The sequence below is a fragment of the Aptenodytes forsteri genome, unplaced genomic scaffold (genome assembly GCF_000699145.1).
Source record: "Aptenodytes forsteri isolate BGI_AS27 unplaced genomic scaffold, ASM69914v1 Scaffold257, whole genome shotgun sequence".
Taxonomy (NCBI): Eukaryota; Metazoa; Chordata; class Aves; order Sphenisciformes; family Spheniscidae; genus Aptenodytes; species Aptenodytes forsteri.
Genome location: NW_008795194.1, coordinates 10,572,092 through 10,584,948, shown reverse-complemented (window position 1 = coordinate 10,584,948; position 12,857 = coordinate 10,572,092). Strand labels below are relative to the sequence as shown.

Sequence of the window (12,857 nt, the reverse complement as noted above, 5' to 3'; positions counted from 1 at the left end):
CCCCTCCTTACACAGCCAGAGATACTGATTACAGAACCAAGACCTGAAAAAATGCAGCCAAGAGAGACATTCCTTTCACCCTTAAGTAGACATCACTGTTTGGTCAACACAAGTTCCACTGACATAATGAACAAACCGTACCTGCTAGCGTAAATGTAGTCATCTAGTACTACTTGAAATGCCGTAGGGTATCCAAGACAGCTGCATGGCAGATGTGACAAAGGACCTCTTTGCTGGAATGGCAGTGGCGACTCAAATGGCACTAGATACCTATGTTAGGCAATCACATCAAGCCCTGTTTCCACACACTAGTAATTAGACACCCACATCTCAAGTAAGTATCTAACTTCAGGAATTTTGATTTGTAAGTTAAATTTCAGCCTTCCAGGTTTTAAAATATGTAGTAAGTATGTGAATGTAAATGACTGGAAAGAATTTGATGTGGTTGACTGTGTTGGCACAGACATGACTGAGAGACCCAAGAAATTTGTTCCAGCACCTGCTCTGATGTTCTGAACACAGCCGAGTCAGTGCCCAGCAGGTAAGAAAACTTGACGTGTAAGGTGAAAGGTTTCACATTCGGCTACTACTCTGAATGGGTAAGAACAATTCTCTTGCCTTCTGATCACTTCTTCTGATGCAATTATTTACAATTCACCAAGTTCACTGCTTACAAAACAGTCACCACTTGTGTTATCATATAATTCTCTCATCTATGTATTGTATTTTTATGATGTTAATAATCCTTTAAAAGGCCCAAGCATACCAGAACTAGACAGAGATTGTATATTCTCCTTAATTCTTGTCTTGCCTTGGAAGTTTTTGTTTAGGAAATAAGTAAATTGTTTGGTGCCAAGTATATCTATGTTTAGTCTGCATTGCCTTTGCTCACTTTTTCCATATTTTTGCCCATCTTCATTTCTGAATGAACTGCACTGCTCCCACATTCTTTTCCTCCCCTCATTCCTGTCCTACACCCATTATACTTGTATAAATTAAGAACACAGAATCAACTGATTTACAGACTCTAACAAGCCACAGTCACTATAGTCTTTAGATTTTTATAGGAATGATTCTGGACAAGAAGTCATTATGGGGAAATTGCAGTCAGACCAATGTTCCCATGGGAAAGCCTTGATTCTGCTTATATGTTCCTCATTGCTTCATGTCAAGAACAATCTGAACTCAATATATTTTTTACTTCCCCTTTTCTTGGAATCCATCACACTGAGTAACAACACTGAAATTTATCTGGTTTATGTAATTCAACTGAGTATTTTTTTCATTTTTTGTGGAATAATTTTTTTTGAGATCTCTATAAAGTTGATTTTAGGATAAGCAATTTTGCCTTCCTGTAAATGTTTTCCATGCCCAGGAATGCAGAGTCCCTGTTTACTTCCTCAAAACAAGTTAGAATAAAGTGCAGGACAGTACAGTAAAGAAACAGATGCACTAATAGCCACTGAATTTTGCAGGGATGAGGCCATCTGAGCTAGGTATTAAGATTCTCTTTATAATCAATGAATAGAAGCAGCAGAGTGTTATTCATGTCATCCTAAGACAGGCATCTGAAATAATTTAGAAGGATAGTGAAGTAAAAACACCTACTTTTTCTTCATTAAATACGAATGGAACCTAGAGACACTAGTGCAGATGCAGATGACAGATGTCTAAAGTTAGACAACATGACTCTGTCCCAGGCGTTGCTGGACTGATTTGGTCAGCTTTCCATCGGGCAGTAAAAGCATTACAAAACTTTGATTTTATTTCCATTAAGATTTTTTCCTTTATTATTTTTTTCCATCTTGTTTTGAAGGCCAACATTTGAAGTCTGGCATTTGGTTTTGCTTTTATTTGGAATTTTTCCAACTGAGGTCCAACTCTCATGGGATTTCTGATACCACAAGTCTGTTTTCTCAGTAATAATATCATGAAAAAAAAATAACATATTCTTTTGAAACCTTTCAAATAACTACTGGTAACTGGGTGAAATGAATAAGGTAAGACTCATTTAGCTTAATACATGTAAGAGTGGGATATAATCTTTCTAAAAGGTAAGCAACTCAACAGAATTAGTCATTGTCTCCCAAGAGGGGGGGAGTCAATGGAGAAGAACAGACTCTTCTACACTATGATTCATGTGCTTCATTGTGGTTTTAGCAATTCAAAGAAATTAGGGTGACATGATTTCCACCCAGGCTCCAAAGACTAGATCTCCTTTGACTGTAGAGAAGGCATAGGCTGTCTGGATTAAATGCAGATGAGTATATTGTACAATCTAGGCAGATGAAATTCAACTGACTTGCAATTCTAGTCATGCAAAAGCACATATTTTTTGCTTATTGTGAAAAAATCTGTTTTGTGATGCGTCCTTACATTAGCAGCCATCATACTATTACTAATAACTGCACACAGTCCTAGTGATGCCAGCGCGTAACATAATGAACATGTATCTCAAAGTTGCTAAAGACTAATGAAAAAGAAACCAGTAGTGCTTGGTACAGAGAAATTACAGGGAAGTGAGGGAGGAGGCATTTCTGAAGGGTAATTTACTAAATGGTCAGGTGTCAGAAGCTACTGATTAAGCTATGCTTTAAATACTGTTTTCCCAAGAAAATATCTAAAAATTGTGGATTTTAAACTTGTGTTGCACCATTCTCACAATAGATAGGGGCTTTAATACGTATCTACAGCTATGTATGCATGCAGATGATGTATAGTTTATAAGTCAGTTAGAAATTAAGGTAATTCAAGTAAACCTAATTTAAATAAAATTGAATACAATGTTCATCAATTCAGCTTACTTCAAAACCACATAGTTAAACTGATTAAAGTTTTTGTGTAGCCAGAGTTTGAGCTTTAGTCTTTCTAATTAATTTTTTCTGTTGTAATTTACATTCATTCAAAGCAAGACACTGGTCAAAAGGAGTTGTCATTCTCACCAGATCTAAAATGAGCACAGAGCACGTAGTGAGCACAGCTCCAATTCTAGCTGCTGTAAATTGCAGATGTTATTTTTGTTCAAAATATCCTGTGGTTTTCTCTTAAAGCATATCTTGCAGAAGACAGTACTGCAGAATGATTTTATATTATGTTAAAGAAAACCAAGATGTTCATTTCAAATTTGTTGTTTTTTAATAATAAAACATTGAGTGAAAAGCCCTTCTCTAACACATTTTTTATTTTACAGTCAATGTCTTAGAGCTATGTCTCCTCTTAATACCTCACCATATAATTTGCCTTTTTGACTTGTACCCCCTATTTCCTGAGATGTGAATCTAAACTCAAATAGGTAAAGGGAGAGAGAACAATATCACTGAAAGGTATTTTTTTGCCTGATGGACTCCTTCCCTTATGAATAAAATACTATCTGCTGTTTTTACCAATAAAGTACACCGCACAAAGTTCTTGACTGACCTGTCTGTAATAATGTCCTGGAGAGTTTAAATCTAATTCATAACCCCTCAGTGCTCATGGTTAAGTGGACAAATTGTTCCTTTCGGGTCTGCTTTTGAGTGGCCTGGCTATACTATGATCTGCCATCATGCTGCCAAGTTAACCGACTTTGGAGGCTGTCAGTTTGCAAAGGCATCGAATAAACAGACAAAAAGAATAACATACGAAGAAAAAAGTGAAGGATATTATTTTTTAAAATTGTTCATAAATGTTCAAAGAGAGGGAAAGCAGCATAAATGGATTTGCAGGCAGTCTCAGAATTCAATATAAATTTATCTAACAGCATTTCTGAGATTATTTTCATGTGTAAGGACTAAATTTCCCAAGTCAGTAGTAAAAGCATCTGCTAAAGGGAATGGTGAATGGTCCAGAAATCCCCTGAAGGCAATAAAGGATTCCCACTAGAGACATCGTTTACTCCAGTTCTCTCATGTTTTAGCTATTATCAACTTGCAACTGAGATGATGTCAGTCCTTAGAAAGCATCTAATGGCCAATTCTATAGCACTGGCAAGAAATACAGGAGCCATTATATTTACATTCTCCCAAGAGTCATGCCCTCTATATACAAGCTGTGTGTCACCTCTTGAAGTAGATGGAACTATACCAGCTATATTCACTATGTTCATAGAATTCAAAGCTGAAAGGTCCTTCACCTTGTCAATTTTTGAAGGCATCATAAAATTCAAGTTGGGAGCTGGACTACTGTCTAATAACTCCAAATGTGGATGTAGATGCATAAATTGCATTCAACTGCATAAACTTACCAAAATTGTTGCCGCCTATAAACAAACTTGCATGGCAGGTGTTGATATTACAGAATTGAAAATACTTCTTCAAATATTTTTCAGGCATTAGACTGTGTAACAAGAAAGTGTTTTGTACTTTGGCATAAAGAAAGTAGCTGTGGTTCAAACAGCATTGGGTCGATTGAAACATGCCCAACAAAAAAGTTGGACTTGTTTCATTTTTTATCATTTCATACCATCTTGAAAAATGTGTCTAGATTTGATTTCAGAAAAACTCCACTGGTCGAATCTTTTGAAATAGGACCCATCTTACTTGTATCTGATTTCAGAAATCTTAAATGAAGGAAAAAAAGGTGAAACCCTGCAGGAAGTTTCTAACAAAGCATCAGTTGTCCAGCCACACTGATGTAACTGCGCCTCTAATTTAGCCTCTAGGTATGTACTCTGAGCTTGACAGTAACTGTCAGGCAGCCTGGATGTAAAATGACTCCCATCGCTTCTAACCACTAGGGAGAATAGAAGAGGTTGTCTTCCTCCAGAAAAAACATGTTATTTAAAACAATGTTTCTGGCATTCTGTACACAATGAATAGTCTGACTAAAATCAAAACAAGAATCCTGTGCACTTTTAGTCCAGCACAATAGGTGTCAGTGTCAGCAGGACTGAATCTACCTGCTGGCCATTCATCTGCCAAACAAACATGAAATAGCTACACAGAGGTATAACTCAGGACTGAAGCTAATCAGCCAACAGTACTTTGACATTATCTTAATACTGACCATAGTAATTTTGTACAACCAAATAAGAAATAATTACGCAATTGAAATTATTTTATCATACAACACAGGTTTTTAATTATTCTCTATTCTACACTTGAAATTGTGGCTAATGAGCACATTTCCTTCTTTCAGACCATTTTACTGGTCTAGTGTTATAATGGTCAGAAGCCTTAAATGTTTGAAAATTTTCTACTGATCAAAAATTAACCCTGCTTCTCAAACTACTGCAAAGCTAAGCAAACGCTACTACATTTTGAATCCATTACATCAAAAATTATAATTATTTAAATTCAGGTGCTATGATTTTCAAAAACAAGCAAAAATTTTAGATTATTAGCATGAAGCATTTTATCAGACCCAGCATCAAAGAACATGCAATCATACTGCTACTTAAATTTCCTGTATGAGCATAAATAGAAATGTCTTAATTTGCCTGTAAGACCTCTGTAACTCCTAGTGACTCAACAAAAAAATTGGCAAATGGTGTTCTGAAATTATATGTTTATTAAATATACACACAACCCCCATAAAGAACAGGAATTAAATTCTGCATTGTGTTGTGGTAGTTGAAAACCAGGAAATTTGTTTAGATTAATACTGACTTAGTTATAGCTATTAAATATTTGTCACTACTCTGTATTTTACATAGTACAATTTAGAAACAAACTCTTTATATTGTATTGCTGCAAAAGAAACAGGCAAAACAATACCACATCTGACAGCACATAAAAATCAGTATCTTTTATGTAAGATAGGCATATCTTATTTCTTATTTACTATTCTGTGTGAAACATAATTAGCCAGTTCTCAATTAAACTTTAGCTTTAACCTCTGGACTTAATAAAAAATTTGCAAGATTGGCAGGAGTAAAATGAGTGCAAAGAAGGTATGGATTGACCAAAACAGAAGTTAAAACTAAATTATATTTTTAAAAGATTTTAACACAGAATAAATATCCAATCCTGTTTAGATTTTGTAACTGTATTCAAAGCATAAACTGATTCGAGTCATGCATATGCAATTGAAATGCCATTATGAAATTGAAATTACATGAAATTTTCTGCATGTCTAACAAAAATAGTACTTTTGCAACAGTAGTAAGAACAGCTGGACTCTGCAAAATATTCACATGATTATCTGAGCAATACTGATTCCAAAACTGAAATCCAACAGTTTCCTTTTAAAGTTTTGAGGAAAATATTCAAATTACAGTCACTAAGCTAAACTCAATAGGTAGTTAGGCACAGCAAAAATCAGTGGCTTATGATTTTCCAAACAATTTTATGGAAATGTTTACAGAATCTGTAACTGCTTTCTAGACTATAAAGACCTAATCCTAAGATGTTTCCTCTTTTGTTGTGGCTACCTAATGTTAACAGGTTTTAAAAAAGTACAAAAACCCACACATATAAAAATAAATTGGATTAGTACAAGTTTGTGTAATTAGTGTTATCTTCAATACTTTTTTGTAAAATCTATTCTTATGTACACTTGTGTTTTGTTTTCTTAGAACAGACACCTTTTTCTGCTAATGTTTCCTTTAACGTTAGTTTCATGTTATTTCTACTAAGTTCAGGAGACGGAAGTCTTCTGTTTATTTACAGAATAGACATAGAGCAGAAGCTTCCTGGGCAAAGTCGACAGTTACCCAGTGGATCTTTCAACCTCAGCCTTGGTTTGGAAGGACCTCTAGGGGTGAGAAGGTAATTCAGTGCTGAAGGACAAAACGCTCTGAAGGTTTAGGTCTTGATTCTTTGTCCAAAAGAGTTTTACTATTGACCAGATGTCATCCTTAATGTAAAAGAAAAATGCACACCTCTTTATTCATTTAACCAAAAATATAATTGATCACTTCTAAAGTATTTATGATCATTATCATCCCAGGTGACTCTTCATTTTGTTTATTCTGTGGGCTACATATACTGTATGTAAGAGAGTCTAGTATTCACAGATATGATTACTTACAAGTATATTAAAATTTGTGGTCTTACATTTTCATGATACGTGTCAGAGTACATTCCATAATATCCAAATATTCATACTAGAAGAACATATCAGACAGCCTTAAACTGTACAAACACTGTAAAATCAGAACTGGGCCTAGCAAATGAGTTCAGTGCTTTAGAAACACTGAAATGAGCAAATGCCAATAGAAGTGGAATAAAAAACCCTAGTTCTTTCCTTTTGCAAAATGAACTTCAACAGCACAGTAGCCATTTCTAAAATCTTGTAGTACTTACTTACAAGAGAATAAATATAAACTGAGATAAAAAGATGGATTACATGTTGTGGAAAATTTACTTTTTTCTTATCAGGCACTTCTACACTTTATTAAATGGTGCAGAGCAAAATAGAATTTACTAAAAATATATGTAATAAAATTGGTATTCCTCATGGCATTTAATAATCTTTATGCAAGTAATTAATGATATCCCTTTTCCGACACATTTCCCCTTCAATTCACCTTAAGCCTAAACATTACCCAAAAAAGATGAGACCAGTAATGCCTTAAGTATCTCTTAATAATAGTAGCATCATTAAGTAATGAAAAATGTAGCATGCAATGTAAATAAATATAGCATGACTTACAGGCACGCAGAAAAAGCACTGGTAGATGGCTGCCCTGCATTACATTTTGTTGAGAGGGAAGGATTCAATTTAGACTCAATACAAACAATCCATTAGTCCAGTGCAATGATCCACTTCACAGACAGTACTAATGCATCTGTTTTCTAAAGGTAGCTACAGACATTCAAGACAGTGTTTGTTTGTGTTTGTCCTGACCTCAGTGCCTTGACTCCACTTGTCTTGGGTAGTGTATCTGTATTGCGTAGTGGGTAGCGGGTAGCACACCCAGGATGCTATCTCTGACAGCAGTCTAAGAGTGAATGCTTCAGGAAACTGGCCAAATAGGGGAATACTTCTTCCACAGATGATGGTTCTACTCATGCACAAGCTGCAACAGTATCACCACATTTAACAGCCCTGAGGATCTCTCTCTCCATGAATTTGTCTTTGCATTCAAATCACATAGCCTGTAACTTGTATGTATTGTTTTTTGTGTGACCTAATAAACCTCAGGCCAATTCACGCTAAGATTAGACAACACTGACCCAGTCATTACTTTAAGTAAAGTGGACACATTTCAGTCCTTTACATTCACCAGGCATCTTGCCGTATATTAATAACGTTGACAGAGAGTTTAATACCCTCTGAGGACAGCTAGGACACATCTCTAGCTTGTTCAGTCTAGATAGAAGATAGCAAAATATGTCCATGTAAAAGGAAAGATTGTGGTGAGGCTTGGATTGGGTTAGCACACCTTGACCTGAGTTTCTAGCATGGTCAAATCAAGCTATTCATTTTCCCATTGTGCTGCCATGACCTCAACAGAAATATAAAAGGAAAAAAAAGACACCTCTGGTGAATCTAAAACTTGATCTTGAAGGTTAGCAGTAACCAGTTTACTTATAGGAAAGAGACTGGAAGTATATAATAAAGGTTTAGATCTACAATTTGATGTGATAACAACATACAGATAGTTTGTTCAGACACTGTCATACTTGTCAAATTGGTCACCTATAAATACAGACAGGAGCACTAAAGAATACTAATAGAAGATCTAACATTAAATAAAACATTCTATTTAAGGGTGCTGTACCAGAAACTTATAGTTAATTTCAAAATGTTAAGCAAATCATTTCTTTTTATAGAACCTGCTAATATACCATTTGACATAGAATAAAAATTGAACGTTTTAACTCTGAGTAAAATAAAAGCAAATTGTGGAAGCAGACAAGCTCTTTCATAACCTGAACAGTATCAGTGAACTTGGCAGAGAAATAATAGATGACATGCTTACAGTATTTTTAAATAAGCTTTCTCATTTCAGCACATTTTCAGCATAAGAATTTGGTACCTATTAATAAATTGCCTGTTCAATATTTGCTCACCAATCTGTATCATTTAAACCTTCTCTAGAATGTTCAAACCTGCCCAAATTAGATGCATGTCTGGAGAGATATATATGTCTTTGTGTATGCATATATATATAGAAATAAATATAAAATATGTATAGAAGTAAGTCCCTTTTGAAGTAAAGATACAAGTCCATATCCTAAAAGACAGCAAAAAACAGGAATAAATATTTAATTGGATCTATAATGGAAATTCATTCAGCAGTGAAGATGCAGGCACCAAACTGACACCAAAGACAGTTTCTACCTACTCCTTTAACATTGTCTTCAAAGAAAGCATACTGAAGAAAATTTAAGACTTACCGTAAGAAAAGTATTTTGCCACCTTCCCTAAAATATGATCTCCTTAGCTACTGTAACTTTGAGGGCAACCTCACACATCACCTGCAAAGCATATTGTTGCATGATATTTTTATGTCCAAAATATTTCGTATGCAAATACTTAGGATTTAATTTTTAGTTCTTTTTGTTGAAATTCTAGGTCAAATAAAAATGAACTATACTGATTTATGCTGAGTAAAGATTTTTTGTTTTGAGGTGCTACCACTGAGCGCTAAGGAAAACATCTTTCTGTGTAACACTTGGCTGATGCAGAACCTTAAATGCCTCCTGAAATCTCACAACTGCATGATACTTGCATTTTTTGTATTGTCTCCCATGAAGAGATAGATTTAAACATATGCTTTCCTGTTTCCCTTTTCAGATTTTATTCTGATAGTTTTTGTCCTTTCTTTAACTACAAAATATATAACATTTGCACAGGAACAGCTTATCTTCTGACAAGCCACCACTACTGTATCACCTTTTTGACCTGTCAACTTTAAGGTTAGAAAAGAATTATTGCCTCATCCCACTGAAATAACCAGTTTATGATCTTCAGGCAAAGAATATGGCCTGAGCAATGACAGTGGTACTTGAGAAAAAAGGACAGGGACCTCAGCTCATGTTGCTTGAAATGTAATCAGTGCTTGCATTTCCCCTTTCCCTCCCTGCAACATGCTATGCATTTATTCTGTATACTATCTATGTTAGATAACTATGATATTCTATCTATCTATTGTACTTTTGTTAACCATTTTTTCAGTACCTGCTTTCCACATCTCTTTTCTGATTTTTATCCTCACTGGTTTATTATTTGCTCTTTTCCAGGCTTTGTAAATGTTGCTACTACTTCCTATTTCCAGTTTCTCTACGTTCATTCCTGCAAGTATAGGCAATTTGCATTTCATTCTTCTCCTTCAAATTACTAATGAATATGTCAAACAAGAACTGGTTTTCTATAGTACTAGTTCATCTGCTAATTAAGTACTTCTCACTACTTGATCTTTTGCTTATTTGAATTTTTAAGTGTCTGCTAATTAAGTACTTCTCACTACTTGAAATGTTATCTTTTGCTTATTTGAATTTTTAAGTCTTGACCCATTTTCACTCCACATGACAACGTCTGGGTTGAACGACAGTGTTTTAAAATGGCTGTTTTAGCAGTAATGTGTGTGCGTCCCCAAGCTGTCAGATGATACCAATGTTTTAGAATGTGTCTTCAGAAAAGTTGGGAAAACAACATATTCTATCCATTTTCTTTATTACCTATTTTCAACTACAGCAATGGTTGGGCTTTTAAATATAGAAAGAGATGGCAAGAACTGCATGTCTTAGCTAGAATGCCAGCACATCTCTGCAAACCAGACAGAACAGGTCTGCTAGAGCTATTCCACACATACTAAAATCCAGAAAAACCCAACCAGCCAAGTATCTTTATTCATGAGAGGACTTCATCTGTTCATTATAACAAGAATTTTACTGACACTGTGAGCTCATCCTTGTAAACAAAACCTTGCTGTTAGCTTCAGCAGAAAAACAGATAGAAAATAGGTAAAATGTGATGGAAAAAGTACTTTTCTCAACAAAAGAACAAGAAATAGGATCTGCAAAGTGAACTAATTTTTTTTTTCCATTTATACTGTATTTAAGATCTCTTGATAGCTTTTTGAACCACTTCTAATTGCTAACACAATTTGAAGTCCAATATAAATTTACAATAATTCCAATGACCTAAATTCATTCTATTTTACTTATAACTTAAACACATACCAGCAATTAAGTGGTGCATGTATTATTAACAGATTATTACAGTATTAGGATTTGTTATAATAGAAACTCCTAGAAATAACACCATGAAAAACATACTGCGCATAAGCCCAGTAACACTGCAATATTAGAAAAACAGAGGTATTACTGCAATTACCGTTTATAGACTTGAGTTTCAAACAGTTACTGAATTCTACATTTCTGATTTTATCTTATTATGACATTTGCAGTCCAAGCATATGGCAATCAATGCTATCAAAAATTACTACATATTTCCATTAATTCTGATAGAGTAAAATGGGAATTATTTAGAAGCAGAATATGTCTGATAGCTGTATTGAACACTGGCATCTAAATAGAAAAAGTATTTTTCCTACCTTATAATCATCCTCATAGTCATTATATCCACAAGTACTTAAGATGTCAGGAAAAATATCTGACCATCCATTAGTCGTACAATTTTTGCTAATATTTCCTGTAAAGCAAAATTTGAGAGTTTAAATCAGAAAGATTCAAAAGTTTCCTCATCAATGAATCTTTAGACAACCTAACTTTGTCATTCTCTATTAACATGCTGTATTTCCCAGCACTCCTGTTAGAGCAACCCAGCCATTTCCTTTCATGTGCTCTTCATTCATATTACTTTGGCTTTTACTTTTGCTCTGAATTGTCTTTGCACTAAAGAAAACCAAAAGTAATTCCAAGCTGTGATGGCAAGCTTCTGCTTTGGTATAACAGCTATTTCTGTTACATCTGCAAAAGCCTGAAATATTTTGCTGTTTTATCTAAAGTATTCTGGAAGGAGTCTTTCAGCTTACTCTGTAAAGGGGATAATTTGTAGGTAAAGTAATCTGATAGAAAAGTAATTTAAGTGAGAGTTGTTCTAACCTCCTATTTAAGCTCTTCTGAGAAGGTAATATCAAATGATCTACCGAAGAGTTATAAAAGCTCTTAGATACTATGGTGATGAATTACTGCTACAGCAAATGTTGGGAAAGTTGGTAATGCACTTTAAAGGCCAAATTATGTGATAGGTTGCAGAACGAGGAAATAAATATCCATGGTGAATCTCACTCTTTGAACCAATCACTGAAACAATGTAGTCCAAGGAACATATAGGAGATGTGCAAGTATGGTTGGAAAGGAATTTTAAACATCTATTAATTTCAGAAAGGATTTTTTGGTTGGAACTGAGAGAAGTAGTTGACTCTTTCCCAGATGAAGTCACGCAGATGAGATGGGGGCAACACATGATTCTACTCCTTAATCTAATTAAGATGAACTAATGTTCATACAATATGGAACAGCTTCAATAGGAGAAAACTGAAGAGTCTGATGTCAGAATAAAGAATAGTCATTAAAATTATTATAACTTACTCTTACATTGTTATATCATAAGCAACTTCCCCTAACCTTTCTTACAGCAATTTTTATATCCATGATACTTGAAATATATAACAACACACTGCTTTGGTTTGGAGTTTACCACCGGTCCTTAACTGACTTAAAGATGCCCATTTTTCACCGCAGAAGAACAAATTTATGTGTCACAGATCAACTTTGACTGGTTTGGAGTTTACCACCGGTCCTTAACTGACTTAAAGATGCCCATTTTTCACCGCAGAAGAACAAATTTATGTGTCACAGATCAACTTTGACCAAGAATCATAGAATCATAGAATAGTTTGGGTTGGAAGGGACCTCTAAAGGTCATCTCGTCCAACCCCCCTGCCATGGGCAGGGACATCTTCAACTAGATCAGGTTGCTCAGAGCCCCATCCAACCTGACCTTGAATGTTTCCAGGGATG

At 34.8% G+C, this 12,857-nt stretch overlaps 1 protein-coding gene across 1 annotated transcript in view; it reads right to left on the bottom strand.

The window, feature by feature from the left end:
* Positions 1 to 12,857, bottom strand: part of VIPR2 (vasoactive intestinal peptide receptor 2) — a 64,708-nt gene that overhangs the window by 26,079 nt on the left and 25,772 nt on the right. Inside the window, exon 4 of the mRNA XM_009278695.1 lies at positions 11,426 to 11,523. Coding sequence (XP_009276970.1) covers positions 11,426 to 11,523 — 98 coding nt within the window. The remainder of the gene's footprint in view (positions 1 to 11,425; positions 11,524 to 12,857) is intronic.